The 23,059-nt window shown below is 40.5% G+C and overlaps 1 protein-coding gene across 4 annotated transcripts in view; it reads left to right on the top strand.

The window, feature by feature from the left end:
• DYNC1I1 (dynein cytoplasmic 1 intermediate chain 1) overlaps positions 1–23,059 on the top strand; it is a 388,679-nt gene that overhangs the window by 99,414 nt on the left and 266,206 nt on the right. For 3 of the 4 annotated variants that reach the window (XM_073809695.1, XM_073809694.1, XM_019927699.3), the window contains one exon: positions 8,848–8,907. The exons of the other annotated variant lie outside the window; for it this stretch is intronic. In XM_073809695.1, coding sequence (XP_073665796.1) covers positions 8,848–8,907 — 60 coding nt within the window. The remainder of the gene's footprint in view (positions 1–8,847; positions 8,908–23,059) is intronic. 4 annotated transcript variants of the gene reach the window in all.

Genomic DNA, 23,059 nt, shown 5'->3' with positions numbered 1-23,059 from the left:
CACTGTATTACTTTTGGAAATGGCACTTAGAGGAAGAATTTGGGGACGACATTCACTGGAGATTTTCTGTTTGGCACTGTGCTCACATTGGCCCAAACTGTTTTCTTTATCTGATTAGTGACGAGTGATTTGTTTGAAAGAGAAGACATGTGAACAAGAGTCCAGAGAAACTGTGGGACTCAGGGGAGCTCGGTATTCTGCCCTCGAGAGGTCTCTCCACCTTAAAGAGAAAAGAAGAAGATGACAATTTGAGCTCCAAGGTGGTTGCTTCAGGGACTAACAAAAGTTGCTAAGTTCAATTGGTAGAGAAGGTAGCTGGACTTCTTTTCATTCTCAGCACAGACTAGCATTATGGTCAGCATTCTTTTCAGTTTTATGGAAGAATGATTGACATACATCACTGTTCAAGGTGCATAGCATGATGGTTTGATCTACATGTATTGTGTAATGATTAGCACGATAGGTTCAGCTAACACCCATCTTCTCACATGGGTACAATAAAAAGAAAAGAAAGAAAAAAAGAAAGAAGAAAAAAGATTTTCACCTTGCAATGAGAACTCTTAGGATTTACTGTCTTAGCAACTTTCCTGTATATCATACAGCAGTGTTAGCTTTAATCATCACGTTGTATGTTACAGCCCTAGTACTTAGTTATCTTATAACTGGAAGTTTGTACCTTTTGACCCCCTTCATCTAATTCCCGCTCCCCCACGCTTTGCCTCTAGTAACCACAAGTGTGATCTCTTTTTCTATGAGTTTGTTTGGTTTTTTTGGATTCCACCTATCATTGAGATTATACAGTTTTGTCTTTTTCTGTCTGACTTATTTCAATTATCATAATGTCTTCAAGGTCCATCCATGTTGTCACAAACAGTAGGATTTCCTCATTTTTTATGGTTGAATAATATTTCATTATATATATATGTGTGCATACCACAGCTTCTTTATCCATTCATGCCTTGAGGTCAGCACTTTCAAGATAGGCTGTCCTTCTTCAGTGTGGAAGTGAGCCTGAAAATTCTCCTGGCACCATGTGGTGACATTATGCCGTACAAGACTGAGTTCTGTGTAAGTGGCTTGGTAGAGATGAAGGGAGTTAGGCAGACATGCCCTGATTTATTCTCTCATTTTTTAATAAAGAAAATAAAAACTATTTCTTTGGGAATCAGCTTGCCCTCACAATTCACACCCATCTGCAGAAAAGGCAAAAGACCATTCATTTGTTCATTCATTCGTCACATTCATTCAGTAAATAGTTGAGAATTTATTGTATGACACACAATAAATGCTAGTCCTGCAAGGAATACAAAGATGGAGGAATTCTTCTTACTTCTAAAGATCCCACTTCCAGTAAATTGACATATTTAATTTGAAGCCATCTAAGGAAATGTTTCTATGTAGTTACAGCTCTTAAATATTTGTACTCATAGAGATGAGCAATAATGTCATAAAGCATTATTCCCAGATCATCTATAATTAGCTTGTATATTCTTGTGGGACAAGTGCTTTTGATTCATTACTATCCTACCTAGAGTCTTGACACATATTAGGAACTAGGTAAATGTTTATTGATGTGTGTGTTTGTGTGCACGTGTGTGCACGCTTGCACAGCTTGCAAAAAACTGAATAGGATGGGTGCAGGATGAGTGGAGAGATGAGGACCCAGGTAATAGCAAGGTAGTTCAAGGTTGCTGGGCTAGTTGCCAGAAGGTGGACTTTACTCAAGGGGAACCACTGGCAGTGGTTAGAGGACTGAGGCACAAGGCGAGGATTTCTCACAGAAACAAGGCAGAAATTCAATTACTAGGATCAGGGCAAAAAGGTAGGGTAGGACTAACAGTGTGTTTGTCTTCATGCTGAGGCCCCTGGGCTTTGTAACAGTGCATATTACATCCTTTAGACCATCTTCAGAGTTGTCCTTAAAGCGTGGTACAGGGCTACTATTGAGTCAAATGGGTTGTAGGTTGGCAAAGAGAACTGAAATAAGAGGTGCAGGTATTTCTCCGTTCTTGTCTCATAGAGAGACAAGTTATTTGTGAATGAGGTTATTGAGGACAAATATATTTAGAGAGCAAGGCCTTTGAGCTGGGCCTTAAATAGTGCCTATGCTTTGGACAAGTAGAGGTGGGAGAAAGGACATTCCAGATAATGGGAGAGGCAAAAACAAAGGAAAATGGTGGGGGAAGGAAGAGTATGGGATGTAGAATGCATGTGAAGGAGGCAGTATGAAAAGAGATCAGAGTCTGGGGGGCAAGTATGGCCTTGGAGATAGTTCAGATTCCTGGCTTCCATATCTGGTGGCTATCTATTGAATTTACATGGCAGCTTATTAAAAACACAGATACCTAGGGCACAGGTCTGAGTTGAGATCTGGGCCACTGCATTTTTATAATGCTTTCAAGATTTGCAGACGAGTTTGGGGGAACCATTGGTCTGATAAAAAGGACCGAAGGTCTGAATGAGGACTGTGGCGATAGAGAAGGAAAGGAAAGACAGATGAGACAAGGAAGGGTGAAATGGCTTTGGTGTTACAGATGGATATGTCCAAAAAGCATGTGAAAAGGTGGGACTTGGAGTTCAAGGGTGATGAGGACGTTGGGGTTATTTTTTGCTGAAGATAGATGAACATCTTTGGGATCACCTACAGTTAGAGCATAGAGGTGAGGGGAGAAGAAATAACCCTGGTTGGGGAATGTCTGTCTTTACGGGGATGGACAGGATAAGGACCCTTCCAAAGTTACAGTGAGAGAGGAGGAAAAGAAACAAGATTTTTAGGGTCAGGAAGACTAAAAGAAATAACATGCTATGAAGGAGAAACTAGTCACCAGAATCATAGAGATCAAGGCTGAGAAAGAAGAATTAGCCTTGGGATTTGATAATTTGGAGGTCATTGTTATCATCATCGTCATCATTTTTGTTATTATTGCTTGTGTTATTTTATTTCCGTAGGCTGAGTTCCTGGAAGTGAAACGAGTCCTGGAGTAACTCTGTGTTTATGATTCTTGCTCCATATTGGCATATTGCTTTCCCAAAGAACTGTACTAATTTAAAATGCCACCAGCAGTATATGAGCGTGCCTCAGCCGCATTGAATACTATCATTACAAATGACAGTTCTTTACTACTGCCTTCCAAGTATTTATCAGACATCTCTTTCTTATAACCAAAACCAAAAAAAAAATGTAAGAGCAAAGATATTCTTTAAGGGAAGAATATCAAGGCTGTCTACTCTGGAGTCTAAAAAAGATGGGAAGAAGAAACCACTAACTTGCTGCTGAACAGGAAGAAATTAACGACTCATCAGAGAACAAGGTTACACAAAACAGACATCATGTCTTTTACTCCTAAGTTATACTTTCAGCGGAGGGCCAGGGATTGTTTTGTTTTGTTTGTTTCGTTTGAATTTTCACTTCCCTCTATCCAATAAACTGAAACTGAGCAAATAATATTGGGCCAATGTAGGGAGAATTTTATTAAGAAGCTGGATAGTGACGAATTGTTAAAAGGTTTAAAATATAAAGTTCTGTTAGTCTTTTCATAGGTCACTGCGAGTTTGAAGAATTTTGGCGTTTCGCTTATTCTTTTTTTAAAGAAATATTGAAAAACAAATTTTCCCCAAATTATAAACTAACTGTTACATGGTAGGCCTTTTTAGATGAGATGCCAGAGCCTACATTGTGTGGCATGTTTAGGATCAAATAGTTGAATGATTATTTTCCATGGTGTGGGAAGCTCCTGTACCTAGAATTTTGAAACAAAGTTAGGAAATGTGACCTTAAACGGTGTGTCCAGAACTGCCGATCCAACCATGGGACCATAGAGCCATGATGATGCCAGATTAGGTAAGGAATTATTGGGTTATTCAGGATCTGTGCAAATTGCAGGTTCCATATGAAAGAGATCCTCCCTTGGGCCCTCAGAGAGCTAACCTAAGACATCAACGTACAATTGATCAGAGCAGACAAATACAGTTCTTAAAAATAAGCAAACAAAACCAAGATGGTTTCCCAGACAGGAACACTGAACAAAATCTGATTGACAGAATTAAAGAAAGATTACATTCATCAAAACAGGTTCTGTTGGTGATCCCAAGAAATTGGGGGAAATGGAGGCTCTGGCAGAAGTGAGGGAGGTATGTCTGGTGTTGCTGAAGAATGTGGACATGGGCGTAGGACAGGGAGAAGCCGTAATAGTTAAACGTTCAGCTTCACGTGTTCTAATTCTAAAGATGCTGCTAGAGTTGCCTGGCTTCCCAGGAAGCTGGTCTTCAAGGGGAGAAGACTTTGTCAGGTTTGTATAATTGCTCAGCCTGGCAGTCAGTTATTGTTCTCATGACAGATTGGTACATCGGCATCTAAAATACAACTTACTAGATCTAGAAGTCTTATTAGAACTAGTAGACTAACTCAGCTGCCTAAAATAAACGAGGCACTGATGAAAAATGAGTTTATGTCCCAGTCCTGCTCCATCTTTCAAAAACCCGGTCGAATGGAATCTCTGATCTTTTCAAGAGGGAAGGTGTCTCCCTGCTCTGGCCTCCAAAGGATAATGAAAGTGTAGTCCAGTGCCTGGCTGGCTGGGACAGAATAAACACTCATTGAAAGGAAATCATAGCTATCATTAGTATTAATCTTTCTTATGGCATTTCCTTATTTTTTTCAGCTAACATTGACTGAAACTTTAAACTTTGCCAGGCCCTGGGCAAGTGATTGGAACTACTTTTTTCCTTGTATATATTATCAGTATGCATATCATTAGGTATAAATATTCATAGGTCTCATTCCTTTACTAAAATGTGAGATTCTTAAGTGCAAGTCTCATGTCCCACAGCATGACTGTGGTGCTTACAGGGCTTGTTTTACTTTCTGCCTTGTTCCGCGAAACTATTTATATGTTTTATCTCCCCATAAGAATTGCAGTTTCCTTAGGAGTTCTTTTAATCCTCTAGCACAGTAGTTTACATATTAGGCTCTTAATAGGAATTTATTGAACAATTAAATGAATATTTTTATAAAAATATTCTGTCCCTGCATGCATTGATTGGTCCATTCCAGAGAGGACTGATAACTAGAACTAATTACTGTAGTAAACAGGGTGATTTCTGTATGAAAATACTTTGTGATAATATATTAAGTTCACATATATTTACTTACAATTTTACTACTTCTTTCATTTAAAAAATAAACTACCTGGCAAGATTTCAAACTGTCCAAGAAGCTGTGGGGAAACCATCATTTTACTTTCAATGATACAGTAAGTTGATGATAAGATGGTTAAAAAGTAAGAACTATGTCAGTTGGTTAAGGAAAAGTTTTCCAGCTGGAGAAGAGAAAGCAGAAGGGCAGTTTAATAGTCATCTGACGTTTTAACATATCAGGCAGAAAAGAACCCTAAAGGGCCTCTAGGCCTGCACCCTCCTTTTGCTAAGGACAGCAGCCTTTCCTGATGACACACAGTGGAGCCGAGCCCAGAACACAAGCCAGGACCCCTAGGCTGAGATGAGGCCCTCTCCAAGGTGCTGCTACCTACAGGGAAGTTTTTCTGCAAGTTTGCACAGAAGGAATTCAGCAAACGTTTAATACACATTCCTAGGCTACCCTCAGAAACACATTGTTTATTCAGTGGATTGACTTTAAGTTCCTTTTCAAAGAAAAAATGCATTCTGCGTAAGTCTGACCACTCCACAGATAATAATGGGAAAAATGAGAAGAAAAAATTAGCACACTTGATAGCATCCTCGGCTTGACTACTTACCACACTGCTCGTTACTGGCAACGACTATGATTTCTTTTACTGGGGAACACATGCGTGACGGGGGTAGCGGGCAGGACTGTTGCGGGTTAGTGCCAGAGACCACCTTTGTTGTTCTGGCTGAGTAAAATGCAAACTCCACACTGCGAATCGGTGGACTTCTGAAGTGAGTGATTTGAGAGAATCATCGTTTTTACTTCTTTAAGGATACAGTGAGTTCAGGTGAGCCGTCGGATAAATAACAGAATAGCTGTGACCACCTGGGAGCTGCCACATTCTTCACCTGCCTAGGAGGAATGAGAAAAGGCCAATAAAATTGTCCCATCAGAAACCTGAGGGCAAAGGAGCTGATCCCATTCCTTATGAGGGAGTGTTTCTCACAGTGATCCAGAGCCAGAGGCTGCTCCTCTGTCTATAGCCAAAGAAATATCCATAAAGATAAAAGGTTTGATCCCCAGTGATACGTGAACAGCAAGGACGAATCACTGTAATGGATTCGGTTACTTCCCCGATTTGAAAGGAGGTGACGGAATCAGCGTGCAGAGCCAGGGAGAGTTGCTTTCCTTGGACAGAGAATGAGTGCAGAGCAGTAGTTTTCACCGCTGGCTGCACATGAGAATCACCTGGAGAGTTTAAAAAAATCCAGATGCCTGGGTCCCACCAGAGACATTCTGATTTAATTGGTTTGAAAACGGCCTGGGCCTTAGGCCAGTCTTGAGTTAATCACTGGTTTAGATACTGATGTATTTGAGGATCAGTGATGCTTTCTGCCTGCTGACTAATGGAAGCAATAGTCTAGCCCCGTCATTCTCTAAAGGTGGTTTCAGGGTCAGCTGTTAGCATTACCTGGGAACTTGTTAGAAATGCAAATTCTCAGGCCCCACCCCAGAACTACTGAAACCAAAATTCCTGGGCTAGAGGATCAGCATCTGTATTTTAACAATCCCTCCAGGTTATTCTGATCCATGTTAGAATTTGAAAACTACTGATCTAAGTCCAGACCTTGCTACTCGAAGTGTGGTCCACAGACCAGCAGCATCTGCATCCCTTGGAGCTGTTAGAAATGTAGACTCTCAGGCCACCCCAGACCTACTAAATCACAGTCTGCATTTTTAACAATGTTCCCAGATATCTGTGCATTAAAGTTTGAGAAGCATTGGTCGAAGAAACAATGGCCAATTTGTGTTCTCACTTCAGGTGTCATCTTTCAGTGCATTTAGGTAAGAGGACAAGAGCATGACCAGAACTAATAAGGGAAGCTATGAAACTGCATTCCGATACTTCTACAGGAGGAGCTTAGGTGGGATCTTAACATGCGTGGGGCACTGACTCAAAGAAACATTGGGAGTAGTTATAGTGGATGTGGTATAGTAAGAGCAGCTACGGTTTATCAAATAATTACTTTGTATTTTATAGGTATAATTGCATGTAGTCCCTATAGAAATCCAGAGAGAGTCCATCCATCCATCCATTCATTCAACTAATACTGTATTATATAAACGTGTATGCCACGCATGGGTCTAGGCATATATCCCTATAATGTAGCGATATAGCTGCTCCTGTCATTATGAGGCTTAAGTCCAGAGTTAAACAACAAACAGTCATAAATAAACTGATGTATAATAAAATCATAGGTGAAGATACTTTATGAAGAAAGTAAAGCAGGATAAGAGAACGGGATGAAGAGTGACAAGGAAGTGTTGCTTGGGGTAGCGTGGTGAGAGAAGGAAAGCCTCTCTGGGCAGGTGACATTTGAGCCAAAAGACAGAAACAAGCAAAGGCACGAGCCACGCAGCTCTTTGGGGGAAGAACATCAGGGAAGACGCAGTGAGGGAGGGGGCAGCACTTAGAGATAAACTGGGGAGATAGCTACAAGCCAGGTCACGAATTGTCTCATAAGTCATGGGAAATCCTCACAGACAAGGAAACTGAGCAGGGCTTCTCAGACTTCAAGGTGCCCACAAATCACATCACCTGGGGCCTTATTACACTGTAGCGTGGAGTCAGTGAGTCTGGGTGAGACCCGAGTCTTGGCATTTCCAGCAAACTCCCTGAGACGCTCATGCTCCTGGTCTGTGGGCCACACTCAGAGCAAGTAAAAGGGTGCAGGGGTTGAGAACTTAAGCAACACGTCCAATGTCACACAGCTGGTAAGTCCCAGAGGCACAATTTGAGTCTCAGATGCCTGACCCCAAAGTCCCTACTGTCCATCGGTTGTCTACCAGGTAACTTTATGCCTGACTCACCTGTAACTACTTAACGTGCAGGGACTTTAAAGGTCCTGCCTGAGAAAGGTCCTTGTGTGCAGTCTGTTCATGGAAGAGCTACTTATCTCCTTTTATGTGATGGAGAAATAACAAGGGAAATTGATAATTATTGGTAACCTTGGTAACTATTGATACTTCGTGCTATCTCTTGTGAAATATTTAGAAGGTGTAAGATATCCCTGGCATCTTTAGAGACAAATGGTATTATTGTTGGTCACCATCTTGGTGTGATATATAAATAAGAAACAACAAAATACCCATGAGCCTCGAAATCTAATGCGTTGTATTTGCAGTAACTGACCCGAGGAAGCCAGTTATTCTCCTGGTTCTGCAGTCGTGTTCTACCTGGGCAGACTTCCCCAGATGCTCCTGCTGTGGCCCATTCGAACCCTTGCATTTGATTCTCATCATTGCATGGGAGATGCTTGTTGCTCCCAGGTGTGACTGGGCTCTGGGGTATACATGAAGCAGTTTACATGCTGAAATCAATCAGGCTCCAGTGTAGAATGAAACAAAAGCAAAAAGGGTGTGTGTGAGTGGATGAATATTTGAATATTTAGTTCTGGGCTTCCTTCCATGAAAACAACCATAGCTTCCAATATCAAACAGTTGTTCAAAGGAAAGGACAGCCCCTCACTTTCTCTTGTCAATTGATATTCACGGGGTCTTCCTGGCTCCTGGGGGTTGTCAGGGTGACAAAGTGGGGAGATGTTCTGTGTATACATTGTATATGCCATTGCCTTGATGAATGACATGGTTTGGTTTGGTTTGTTTCCCTCCCCTTTTGTTAATTCTCTGTGTTCTTTTTTTCCTTTGTGCTGCACGATTAGGACCCTGCAGTGGGACACAGACCCCTCAGTGCTCCAGCTGCAGTCAGACTCAGAACTTGGGTATATGTCTGCTCTTTTGTTACTCCTTTTATTATTTCTTTGCTACAGTTGTGTTGAAATGCTGGAGCTGTTGTTGCTCTTGCTTTTTCCCTCTTTGTTGAATTTCCAGTTTGATAAGTTTATTTCCTTCTGTTAGTTTTCCTTATGAAGTTATGCTTTGAAGAAAGTCTCTTTGTGGAAAACACCACAAAAAGATGGCCCTTCTAATTCCTATGATTGCAAAACAGCCCTCCCCCAAAACAAAAATGACAAACATATCCCCACACCTCTGCTGCAAGGTGGGGCACGCAAGTTCTGCGACGGCAGAGATGATTAACTTAATCCTAACCATCCTCCCCTTGACTAACAAGTTACCTTAAGTTAATCCTTGTCTAAAATCAGTATGAAAATGTTGTATCTTGTTTCCTTTTCACTTTTCGGGGACTCACAGTTAGCATTTAATTTGAATCAAGTTTGAATGTGTAAAGATTCCTGTTAAAGAAACAGCAGATTTGTTCAATGCCTCAGTATTAAGAAATGTCAAATATTTGATGATGGGTAATGTCTCCTGCATCCTAAAGATCATTTTTTTTCAAGTGGAAGTCGTGTTAAAAGGTAGCTTCAGAATTGAAAAGTCATCCACAAAGAATAAAACACACAGGCATTTCCTAGAAACGTAGTTTATTTGTCTTATAGGGTTGGAGTTAGCTTATATTCACACTTGAGATATTTCCAGTGGGGTGCTTGTCCTAGCTGTGCTCAAGCTCAGGAGCACCGACTGTGTGCTGCTCCTTTCAGCTTGCTCTGGTGAATTCAGATCAGCCCGAAACCAGCCACGGTGAGGGTATTTACACCACAAAAAGTGGCAAATGCTGCAAACCAGGGCTTGCTCCCTTTCCCTCAAGCCAGTTATTGAACATTTACCAACACGCCACTGGGTACCTCAGTATGTGAAAAATTTTATTACAGTATTTTCTGAAGCTATTACGTTTCTTTCTAAATACAACCTAATGAATCCTGAAGTGGGTGTTTATTTATTTATTATTTATTTTGAATTTCTGAGATTCCTGGGCATGTATCTATGGGTTTCTATCAATTTCAGTGCCTACTGTAGGCGTTCAAGGTTGAAGGGTCTCTATATGTTAGGTTAAATGCCATCTGCCTGTGTCCTTCTATGTATGCAAAAGTTCTCTGCAGACTCACAACACTGCTAAGGCAAGGTAATATCCTAACACTTCAGGTAACTACACTGTTTTTTTTCACACTACTAAATTTCTGGCTATTTAGTTATGTAGTTCATTGTATGTTTTATTTCCATTTGTATTATTTAAATAACCAAGAAGTATGGCTTAAATCATGGTAAAAAACCCTGAATACATAGTATGTTACTATTCAGGAGAATTTCAGACTGTAGTTCTTCAATATTTCATTGTGTTTTTTCTAAAAAAAGGGCTAGAACTGGCAGAGACTTTACCTTATGCACTTAAATTAACAGATTTTTTAGACAGATTGTGACACTGGTAAATTACACTTGCTTGCGTGGAACAGTTAGGAATTTTCCTATTTATATCTGTTTTCCCGGCAAAAACTCAGTTTTTTTTTGTGAAGTTTTTTTTTAATGAAGTTTTTTTATGAAGTTTACCTCAGGCGACAAGAGTTTTCTAGTGACAGTTTTATTTCCTCTTCTTGCTCTTTGGCATGGGGTTAACGGGCTCTGTCATTTGATTTTTTTTTAACACCTTTATTGAAGTATGATTAATATTAAAGAAATGACACACATTTAAAGTATTCAAATTGATAAATTTTAATGTATACACATTCATAAAATTATCACCACAATCACGATAATAAGCATATTCATCATCCCCCAAAAGTTTTCTCCTGTGCCTTTTTCATCCTCGCTCCTGCTTCTCTCCACCCCCCAAACAACTGATATGCTTTCTGTCACTGTCCATTACTTTACATTTCCTAGAATGTTATATAAATGAAATCATGCAGTAGGTACTCTTTTGACTGACTTCTTTTACTCAGAATAATTATGTCAAGACTCATTCATGTAGGTGTGTATCAGCAGTTGATTCCTTATTTTTGTTGACTAGTTCATTCTATGGACATACCACAGTTTGTTTATCCGGTCCCTTTTTTTTCTTTTTTTAACATCTTTATTGGAGTATAGTTGCTTTACATTGTTGTGTTAGTTGCTGCTGTATAAAAAAGTGAATCAGCTATATGTATACATATGTCCCCATATCCCCTCCCTCTTGCGTCTCCCTCCCACCCTCCCTCTCCCACCTCTCTAGGTAGTCACAAAGCACAAGCTGATCTCTCTTTGCTATGCAGCTGCTTCCCACTAGCTATCTGTTTTACATTTGGTAGTGTATAAAAGTCCATGCCACTCTCTCACTTCGTCCCAGCTTACTCTTCCCCCTACCCATGTCCTCAAGTCCATTCTCTATGTCTGCGTCTTTATTCCTGTCCTGCCCCTAGGTTCTTCAGAGCCTTTTTTTTTTTTTAAGATTCCATATATACGTGTTACCATACGGTATTTGTTTTTCTCTTTCTGACTTACTTCACTCTGTGTGACAGACTCTAGGTCCATCCACCTCACTACAAATAACTCAATTTGTTTCTTTTTATGGCTGAGTAATATTCCATTGTATATATGTGCCACATTTTCTTTGTATATTCATCTGTTGACGGACACTTAGGTTGCTTCCGTGTCCTGGCTACTGTAAATGGTGCTGCAGTGAACATTGTGGTACATGACTCTTTTTGAATTATGGTTTTCTCAGGGTATATGCCCAGTAGTGGGATTGCTGGGTCATATGGTAGTTCTATTTGTAGTTTTTTAAGGAACCTCCATACTGTTCTCCATAGTGGCTGTACCAATTTACATTCCCACCAACAGTGCAAGAGGGTTCCCTTTTCTTCACACCCTCTCCAGCATTTATTGTTTGTAGATTTTTTGGTGATGGCCATTCTGACCGGTGTGAGGTGATACCTCATTGTAGTTTTGATTTGCATTTCTCTAATGATTAGTGATGTTGAGTATTCTTTCATGTGTTTGTTAGAAATCTGCATGTCTTCTTTGGAGAAATGTCTATTTAGGTCTTCTGCCCATTTTTGGATTGGGTTGTTTGTGTTTTTGATAATTGAGCTGCTCATATATTTTGGAGATTAATCCTTTGTCAGTTGCTTCATTTGCAAATATTTTCTCCCATTCTTAGGGTTGTCTTTTGGTCTTGTTTATGGTTTCCTTTGCTGTGCAAAAGCTTTTACGTTTCATTAGGTCCCATTTGTTTATTTTTTGTTTTTATTTCCATTACTCTAGAAGGTGGGTCAAAAAGGATCTTGCTGTGATTTATGTCATAGGGTGTTCTGCCTATGTTTTCCTCTCAGAGTTTTATAGTGTCTGGTCTTACATTTAGGTCTTTAATCCATTTTGAGTTTACATTTGTGTATGGTGTTAGAAAGGGATCTAATTTCATTCTTTTACATGTAGCTGTCCAGTTTTCCCAGCACCACTTATTGAAGAGGCTGTCTTTTCTCCACTGTATATTCTTGCCTCCTTTGTCAAAGGTAAGATAAGGTGACCATATGTGTGTGGGTTTATCTCTGGGCTTTCTATCCTGTTCCATTGATCTATATTTCTGTTTTTGTGTCAGTACCATAATGTCTTGATTACTGTAGCTTTGTAGTATAGTCTGAAGTCAGGGAGCCTGATTCCTTCAGCTCCGTTTTTGTTTCTCAAGATTGCTTTGGCTCTTTGGGGTCTTTTGCATTTCCATAGAAATTGTGAAATTTTTTGTTCTAATTCTGTGAAAAATGCCAGTGGTAGTTTGATAGGGATTGCATTGAATCTGTAGATTGCTTTGAGTAGTATAGTCATTTTCACAATGTTGATTCTTCCAATCCAAGAACATGGTATATCTCTCCATGTGTTTGTATCATCTTTAATTTCTTTCATCAGTGTCTTATAGTTTTCTGCACACAGGTTTTTTGTCTCCTTAGGTAGGTTTATTCCTACATATTTTATTCTTTTTGTTGCAGTGGTGAATGGGAGTGTTTCCTAAATTTTGCTTTCAGATTTTTCATTATTAGTGTAAAGGAATGCAAGAAATTTCTGTGCATTAATTTTGTATCCTGCTACTTTACCAAATTCATTGATTAGCTCTAGTAGTTTTCAGATAGCATCTTTACAGTTCTCTATGTATAGTATCATGTCATCTGCAAACAGTGACAGTTTTACTTCTTCTTTTCGGATTTGGATTCCTTTTATTTCTTTTTTGTCTTTCATTGCTGTGGCTAAAACTTCCAAAACTTTGTTGAATAATAGCGGTGAGAGTGGGCAACCTTGTCTTGATCCTGCTCTTAGTGGAAATGGTTTCAGTTTTTCACCATTGAGAACGATGTTGGCTCTGGGTTTGTCATATATGGCTTTCATTATGTTGAGGTAAGGTCTGTCTGTGCCTACTTTCTGTAGAGTTCTTACCATAAATGGGTGTTGAATTTTGTCAAAAGCTCTTTCTGCATCTATTGAGATGATCATATGGTTTTTATCCTTCAATTTGTTAGTATGGTGTATCACGTTGATTGATTTGCGTATATTGAAGAATCCTTGCATTACTAGCATAAACCCCACTTGATCATGGTGTGTAACCCTTTTAATGTGCTGTTGGATTCTGTTTGCTAGTATTTTGTTGAGGATTTTTGCACCTATGTTCGTCAGTGATATTGGCCTATAGTTTTCTTTTTTTTTAACATCTTTGTCTGGTTTTGGTATCAGGGTGATGGTGACCTTGTAGAATGAGTTTGGGAGTGTTCCTCCCTCTGCTATATTTTGGAAGAGTTTGAGAAGGATAGGTGTTAGCTCTTCTCTAAATGTTTGATAGAATTCACCTGTGAATCCATCTGGTCCTGGGCTTTTGTTTGTTGGAAGATTTTTAATCACAGTTTCAATTTCAGTGCTGTGATTCCTCTGTTGGATTTTCTGTTTCTTCCTGGTTCAGTCTTGGGAGGTTGTGCTTTTCTAAGAGTTTGTCCATTTCTTCCAGGTTGTCCATTTTCTTGGCATAGAGTTGCTTGTAGTAATCTCTCATGATCCTTTGTATTTCTGCAGTGTCAGTTGTTACTTCTCCTTTTTCATTTCTAATTCTGTTGATCTGAGTCTTCTCCTTTTTTTTCTTGAGTCTGGCTAATGGTTTATCAATTTTGTTTATCTTCTCAAAGAACCAGCTTTTAGTTTTATGGATCTTTCCTACATTTCTTTTTCATTTATTTCTGATCTGATCTTTATGATTTCTTTCCTTCTGCTAACTTTGGGGTTTTTTTGTTCTTCTTTCTCTAATTGCTTTAGGTGTAAGGTTAGGTTGTTTATTTGAGATTTTTTGTGCTTCTTGAGGTAGGATTGTATTGCTAAAAACTTCCGTCTTAGAACTGCTTTTGCTGCATTCCATAGGTTTTGGGTTGTCGTGTTTTCATTGTCATTTGTTTCTAGGTATTTTTTAACTTCCTCTTTGATTTCTCCAGTGATCTCTTGGTTATTTAGTAGCATATTGTTTAGCCTCCATATGTTTGTATTTCTTAAAGTTTTTTTTCCTGTAATTGACATCTAGTCTCATAGTGTTGTGGTTGGAAAAGATACTTGATACGACTTCAATTTTCTTTTCTTTTTTAAAATAATTTATTTATTTATTTTTGGCTGTGTTGGGTCTTCATTGCTGTGTGCGAGCTTTCTCTAGTTGTGGAGAGCAGGGGCTACTCTTTGTTGCAGTGCGTGGGCTTCTCATTGCAGTGGCTTCTCTTGTTGCAGAGCATGGGCTCTAGGCGTGCAGGCTTCAGTAGTCGTGACGTGCAGGCTCAGTAGTTGTAGCTCGCGGACTCTGTAGCGCAGGCTCAGTAGTTGTGGCACATGGACTTAGTTGCTCTGCAGCATGTGGAATCTTCCTGAACCAGGGCTCGAACGCATGTCCCCTGCATTGGCAGGTGGATTCTTAACCATTGTGCCACAAGGGAAGTCCAATTTCAATCTTCTTAAATTTAGCAAGGCTTGATTTGTGACCCAAGATATGACCTATCCTGGAGAATGTTCCCTGAGCACTTGAGAAGAAAGTGTATTCTGTTGTTTTTGGATGGAATGTCCTGTAAATATCAATTAAGTCCATCTTGTTTAATGTATCATTTAAAGCTTGTGTTTCCTTATTTATTTTCATTTTGGATGATCTGTCCATTGGTGAAAGTGGGGTGTTAAAGTCCCCTACTATGAATGTGTTACTGTCGATTTCCCCTTTTATGGCTGTTATTATTTGCCTTATGTACTGAGGTGCTCCTATGTTGGGTGCATAAATATTTACAATTGTTATATCCTCTTCTTGGATTGATCCCTTGATCATTATGTACTGTCCTTCTTTGTCTCTTGTAACATTCTTTATTTTAAAGTCTATTTTATCTGATATGAGAATTGCTACTCCAGCTTTCTTTTGATTTCCATTTTCATGGAATACCGTTTTCCATCCCCTTACTTTCAGTCTGCATGTGTCCCTAGGTCTGAAGTGGGTCTCTTGTAGACAGCATATATATGGATCTTGTTTTTGTATCCATTCATCCAGTCTGTGTCTTTTGGATGGAGCATCTAATCGATTTACATTTAAGGTAATTATTGATGTGTATGTTCCTATTACCTTTTTCTTAATTGCTTTGGGTTTGATTTTGTAGGTCTTTTCCTTCTCTCGTGTTTCCTGCCTAGAGAAGTTCCTTTAGTATTTGTTATAAAGCTAGTTTGGTGGTGCTGAATTCTCTTAGCTTTTGCTTGTCTGTAAAGGTTTTAATTTCTCCATTGAATCTGAATGAGATCCTTGCTGGGTAGAGTAATCTTGGTTGTCGGTTTTTCTTCTTCATCACTTTAAATAATGTCCTGCTAGTCCCTTCTGGCTTGCAGAGTTTCTGCTGAATGATCAGCTGTTAACCTTATGGGGATTCCCTTGTATGTTATTTGTTGCTTTTCCCTTGCTGCTTTTAATATTTTTCTTTGTATTTAATTTTTGATAGTTTGATTAATATGTGTCTTGGCATGTTTCTCCTTAGATTTATCCTGTATGGGACTCTCTGTGCTTCCTGGACTTGACTGACTATTTCCTTTCCCATATTAGGGAAGTTTTCAACTATAATCTCTTCAAATATTGTCTCAGTCCCTTTCTTTTTCTCTTCTTCTTCTAGGACCCCTATAATTTGAATGTTGTTGCAGTTATTGTTGCCCCAGAGGTCTTTGAGACTGTCCTCAATTCTTTTTTATTTTTGCGGTATATGGGCCTCTCACTATTGTGGTCTCTCCCCGCGCAGAGCACAGGCTCCAGACGTGCAGGCTCAGAGGCCATGGCTCACGGGCCCAAACGCTCTGCAGCATGTGGGATCTTCCTGGACCGGGGCACGAACCCATGTCCCCTGCATCGGCAGCCGGACTCTCAACCACTGCGCCACCAGGGAAGCCCTGTCCTCAATTCTTTTCATTCTTTTTTCTTTATTCTGCTCTGTGGTAGTTATTTCCACTATTTTATCTTCCAGGTCACTTATCCATTCTTCTTCCTTAGTCATTCTGCTATTGATTCCTTCTAGAGGATTTTTTATTTCATTTATTGTGCTGTTCATCATTGTTCCTTTGCTCTTTAGTTTTTCTAGGTCCTTGTTAAATGTTTCTTGTATTTTCTCCATTCTATTTCCAGGATTTTGGGTCATCTTTACTATCATTACTCTGAATTCTTTTTCAGGTAGACTTCCCATTTCCTCTTCATTTGTTTGGTCTGGTGGGTTTTTGCCTTGCTCCTTCATCTGCTGCGTATTTCTCTGTCTTCTCATTTTGCCCAGCTTATTGTGTTTGGGGTCTCCTTTTTGCAGGCTGCAGGTTCATAGTTCTGTTGCTTTTGGCTTCTGCCCCTAGTGGATCGGGTTGGTTCAGTGGGTTGTGTAGGCTTCCTGGTAGAGAGGACTGGTGCCTATGTTCTGGTGGATGAGGCTGGATCTTGTCTTTCTGGTGGGCAGGACCGCATCTGGTAGTGTGTTTTGGGGTGTCTGTGAACTTAGTAAGATTTTAGGCAACCACTCTGGTAATGGGTGGGATTGTATTCCTGTCTTGCTAGTTGTCTGGCATGGGGTGTCCAGTACTGGAGCTTGCTGGTCGTTGAGTGGAGCTGGGTCTTAGGGTTGAGACAGAGATCTCTGGGAGAGCTCTCACCGATTGATATTACATAGGGCCAGGAGGTCTGTGGTGGTCCAATGTCCTGAACTTGGCTCTCCCACCTCAGAGCCTCAGGCCTGACACCCGGCCGGAGCACCAAGACCCTGTCAGCCACATGGCTGTCAACTTGGTACAAGGGATGCTTGCCAGTGAATTAAGGTACAAAAAAGACACAAGGCATAAATACCTCAATCTTATATTTTAAGGTTTGTATAACTCTGGTGGGTAGAAATCCAGACTCGAATGAGAAACAGCACAGACCTTATGTTCCAGGCACTTTGCTCTGCTTTGATTTCCTTGTCCTCGAGGAGCACACAGTCCACAAAGGTATTGCGTGCGGTGCCAACTCTCTGGTTCCACTTATCCGGTCACTTTTTGGTGTACATTTGGGTTGTTTCCAGTTTTCCCCATTACAAATAAAAATGCTATGAGCATTCATGTAGAAATATTTTTATGCAGTATGCTTTCATTTCTTTTGGGGAAATATCACAAAGTATAATGGCTGAATTGTATAGAGAATGTATATTTAACTTAAAATGTCAAACTGTTTTCAAAGTGGCTTTACCGTTATATACATTCTCACTAGTAGTGTATGTGAGCCTCAGTTCCTCCACGTTCTTGACAACACTTGGTTTGTTGGCATATAACTGTTCATAGTATATCTTACGATTTTTTTGTTATCTCTGTGGTTGGTTGTTATTTCATCTCTTTCATTTCTTATTTTGTTTATTTGGGTTCTCTCTCTTTTGTTCTTGATGAGTCTGGCTAAAAGTTTATCAATTTTGTTTATCTTTTCAGAAAACCAACCTGTGGTTTCATTGATTTTCTCTATTGTTTCTTCATCTCTATTTTATTTATTTCCTGTCTGATCTTTATTGTTTCCTTCCCTCCGCTGGCTTTGGGCTTTCTTTGTTCTTTTTCTAAGTCCTTTAGATGGTAAGTTATGTGTTTATTTGAGATTTTTCTTGTTTCTTGAGGAAGGTCTGTATCACTATAAGCTTTCCTCATAAAAGTGATTTTGCTGCATCCCATAGATTTTGGAACATGTGTTTCCATTTCCATTTGTCTCAAGGTATTTTCTGATTTTCTCTTTGATTTCTTCATTGAGCCTTTTTTTTTTCTTTTGTGGTATGCGGGCCTCTCACTGTTGTGGCCTCTCCCGTTGCGGAGCGCAGGCTCAGCGGCCATGGCTCACGGGCCCAGCCGCTCCGCAGCATGTGTGATCTTCCTGGACCGGGGCACAAACCCGTGTCCCCTGCATCGGCAGGCGGAGTCTCAACCACTGCGCCACCAGGGAAGCCTGCCATTTTTTTTTAGTAGCATGTTATTTAGTCCCCTGTGTTTGTTTTTTTCCCATTTTCTTTCTGTAATTGATTTCTAGTTTCATATTGTGGTCAGAAAAAAATGCTTGATATAATTATATTCTCTTAAATTTGTTGACACTAGTTTTGTGGCCTAGGTTGTGATCTATCTTGGAAAACATTCCATGTGCACTTGAAAAGAATGTGTATTCTGCTGTTATTGGATGGAATGTCCTATAGATTTCATTAAGTTCAACTTGTTTAGTGTGTCATTTAAGACTATGTTTCCCTGTTGATTTTCTGTCCGGAAAATCTGTCTGTTGATGTCTGTGGGGTGTTAAAGTCTCCTACTATTATTGTATTCCTGGCAATTTCTTTCTTTATGACTGCTAGTATTTGTTTTGTATATTTAGGTGCTCCTATATTGAGGGCATATATGTTTTTTAAAAAAAATTTATTTATTATTTTTGGCTGTGTTGGGTCTTTGTTGCTGTGCGCGGGCTTTCTCTAGTTGCAGCGAGCGGGGGGGGCTACTCTTCATTGCAGTGCACGGGCTTCTCTTTGCAGTGGCTTCTCTTGTGGTGGAGCACGGGCTGTAGAGCGCATGGGCTTCAGTAGATGTGGCACGTGGGCTCAGTAGTTGTGGCTCACGGGCTTAGATGCTCCACAGCATGTGGGATCTTCCCGGAACAGGGCTTGAACCCGTGTCCCCTGCATTGGCAGGCGGATTCTTAACCACTGCCCCACCAGGGAAGCCCGAGGGCATATATGTTAACAGGTGTAATATCCTTTTTGTATTGATCCCTTTATCATTATATAACGTCCTTCTTTGTCTTTCTTTATGGACTTTGTTTAAAGTCTATTTTGTCTGATATGGATATTGCTACTCCTGCTTTCTTGCGAGTTTTGTTGGCATGAAATATCTTTTACCATCCTCTCCCTTTCAGTCTGTGTTTGTCTTTAGCTCTGAAGTGAGTCTTTTGTAAGCAGTATATAGATAGGTGTTGTTTTTTATTCAGTCAGCCACCTTTTGTCTTTTGATTAGAGCATTTAGTCCATTAACATTTAAAGTAATTATTAAGAGGTATGTACTTATTTCCATTTTATTACTTGTTTTCTTGTTGGCTTTGTAGTTCTTCTGTGTTCTTCTTTTTGTTTCTTCCCTTGAGGTTTGATACTTTTCATTAGTTGTATGCTTGTGTTCCTTTCTCTCTGTTTTTGTGTATCGTAAGTTTTTGATTTGTGATTACTATGGAGTTCATATATGCTGACCTTTAACTATATGTACTTGTTTTAATCTGGTAGTCATTTAAGTTGAAACACATTTTAAAGGATCTACATTTTTGTTTTTACTCCTGTCTCCCACATTTTTGTTTTTGATGTCATATTTTACATTTTCATGTTTATCCCTTAACTGTTTATTGTAGTTATACTTAATGATTTTTAAAAATCTTTATCCTAGCTTATTTAAGTGTTTGATCTTTAGCATTTACTATATGTTTGCCTTTACTAGTGAGATTTTTTTCTTTCCTATAGATTCTTCTTGTTATAGCCTTTTCTTTACCACTTAGAGAATAATACCCTTTAACATTTCTTATAGGGTAGGTTTAGTATTGATGAATTCTTTTAGCTTTTACTTGTCTGAGAAGTTCTTTGTCTCTCCTTCAATTCTAAATGATAATTTTGCTGGGTTGACTATTCTAGATTGCAGGTTTTTCCTTTTCGGGACTTTGAATATATCATGCCCCACTCCCTTTTGGCCTGCAAAATTTCTTCAGAAAAATCATCAGATAGTCTTATGGGGGTTCCCTTGTATATGACTCTTCGTTTTTCTCTTGCTACTTCAGAATTCCCTTTTTTTTCTTTTACTTTTGTCATTTTAAATTATGATATGTCTTGGTATGTGTCTGTTTGTGTTCACCTTGTTTGGGACCCTCTGTGCTTCCTGTACCTGGATATTCGTTTCCTTCTTCAGGTTTGAGAAATTTTCAGGCATGATTTCATCAAATACGGTTTTGATCCCCTCCTCTCTCTCCTCTCCTTCTGGGGCCCCTATAATGTGAATGTTGGTATGCTTCATTTTATCTCAGAGATCTCTTAAACTCTTCTCATTTTTTAATTTTAATTTTCTTTTTGCTGTCCTAATTGGGTGATTTCCATTATTCTATCTTCCAGATCACTTGTGCATTCTTCTGTATTGCCTAATTTGCTATTCATTCCTTCTAGTGTGTTTTTCATTTCAGTTATTGTATTCGTCAGTTCTGATCCTTTTTTATACTTTCTAGTTCCTTGTTAAAATTCTCACTCTGTTTATTCCTTTCCCTAATTCAGTTAGCATTTTTATTACTACTGCTTTGAATTATTTACCTGGTATATTGTTTATTTCTATTTCATTATTTATTTTTTTCAGGTTTTTTCTTCTGCTCTTTCAATTGAGACCAGTTCCTCTGTCTTATCATTTTGCTTAACTTTCTCTGTCTCTATGAAATTAGGTGAAATAGTTACCTATTGTAGTCTTGAAGGGGTGTCCTCATGTGGGTGTGTCCCTCTACTGTCTATGTGTGCCCGGTAGCTTTGGTTGGGAGCTAGGTTCGATGTGAACACAAGTTATGTCTTTCCTCACGGTGTGCTGGCAGGTATCACCTTGGTTGGAAGTGGAGCTGGAGAAAGGGGCTTTGGCTGGGGTCAGGTGTGAGCCCGGGCTTACCATTTGCTCAGTGGTTGTCTCCACCCTACTGGGAGCAGGGTCAGGTCCCAACTTGCTGAGGCAGAAGCTCTGAGGGGTCAGGTCTGTGCTGGTTCTGTTCCCTTTCAGTGTGAGCTCTTCCTGCTCCCAGCACCAGGACTTCTGCCCCAGAGGGGAGCAGTGCTGGAACACGAGGCACCCGCGCAGGCTTTCGGTGTGATGGGGCACAGGCTGCAGCAGTGTGGCTCCATACAGAGGTTGGGGCTGCTTCTGACGCTCTGCCTGTGCAGTTGCCAGTACTGGCTGCCCCCACCCTGCTCAGACCCTGCTTTGGGGTCTGAGTCTTCTTTATCCTTCACGTCCATTCTCTTCCCTCAGTCTGTACCACTGCCACCCTGGTGTGGAGCTGTGCTGCAGGGCAGGCAGTGCCCGTGTGGGCCCTTCACATGTGTTGCGGCATGGGCTACAGTGGTCTGGCCATGACCAGAGGTCATGGGCTGCAGTGGTCTGGCCATGACCAGAGGTCGGGGCTGCTTCTGATGCGCTGCCTGTGCGAGTGCCAGTAATGGCTGCCCCTGCCCTTTTCAGACGCTGCCTCAGGTCTGAGCCACCGCCGTGTCTGACGGCTGAACTCTCTCCTCAGCTGTGGCAGCCCTCGCTCCAGTGTGGAGCTGCCTGTGAAGTAAGTGGGGCTGGAGCATTAGCTTGGCTCAGGCAGGGGCAGGCACCCAGGGTAGTTGCAGTAAACCAGTCAGCTGCCTGCGCGGTTCCAATACGCCTTCTCTACCTTGCTTTGGGAGTAAGCACTCGTGCGTGTGCTCCTCATGCTTCACTTGTCTGTGCTTCCCACAGCCCTCCTGCCAGTCCCATTGGCCCTCCAACCAGCCAAGGGAGCTCATCTTCCCTGTGTTGGACCCCAGGGCTGGGGTGCCCAACATGCGGCTTGAAGAACTCACTCCCAGGGAGGATCTCCACCCATGTAATCTCCCTTGTCCTCTGAGCCCCCTCCCAGGAGTACAGGTCCTGACCTGATGGCGTCTCTTCTTTTCCTACCCAATTCCATCTTTCTTACAGCCTTTGTTGTACAGGAGTCTTTCTGCTACTTTCCAGTGAGAATTGTTCCACATATAGATGTGTTTTTGATGTGTGTATGGCGTGGGGTGAGTTCCACATCCCTCTACTCCACCCTCTTGATCAGCCAGTTATCTTTTTTTTTTTTTTTTTTTTTTTTTTTTTTTTTCACATCAAGTATGTTTTTATTTTATTTTATTTTTTTAACATCTTTAATGGGGTATAATTACTTTACAATGGTGTGTTAGTTTCTGCCCTATAACAAAGTGAATCAGCCATACACATACATATGTTCCCATATCTCCTCCCTCCCGCGCCTCCCTCCCTCCCACCCTCCCCATCCCACCCCTCCAGGCTGTCACAGAGCACCGAGCCAATATCCCCGTGCCATGCGGCTGCTTCCCACTAGCTATCTACCTTACTACGTTTGTTAGTGTGTATATGTCCATGACTCTCTCTCGCCCCGTCACAGCTCACCCTTCCCCCTCCCCATAACCTCAAGTCCGTTCTCTAGGAGGTCTGCGTCTCTATTCCTGCCTTACCCCTAGGTTCTTCATGACATTTTTTTTTTTTTTTCTTAAATTCCATATATATGTGTTAGCATACTGTATTTGTCTTTTTCTTTCTGACTTACTTCACTGTGTATGACAGACTCTAGGTCTATCCACCTCATTACAAATAGCTCAATTTCGTTTCTTTTTATGGCTGAGTAATATTCCATTGTATATATGTGCCACATCTTCTTTATCCATTCATCCGATGATGGGCACTTAGGTTGTTTCCATCTCCGGGCTATTGTAAATAGAGCTGCGATGAACATTTTGGTACATGACTCTTTTTGAATTTCGGTTTTCTCAGGGTATATGCCCAGTAGTGGGATTGCTG

The sequence above is a fragment of the Tursiops truncatus genome, chromosome 9, assembly GCF_011762595.2.
Source record: "Tursiops truncatus isolate mTurTru1 chromosome 9, mTurTru1.mat.Y, whole genome shotgun sequence".
Classification (NCBI taxonomy): Eukaryota; Metazoa; Chordata; class Mammalia; order Artiodactyla; family Delphinidae; genus Tursiops; species Tursiops truncatus.
This window is presented reverse-complemented; position numbering and strand designations above follow the sequence as displayed.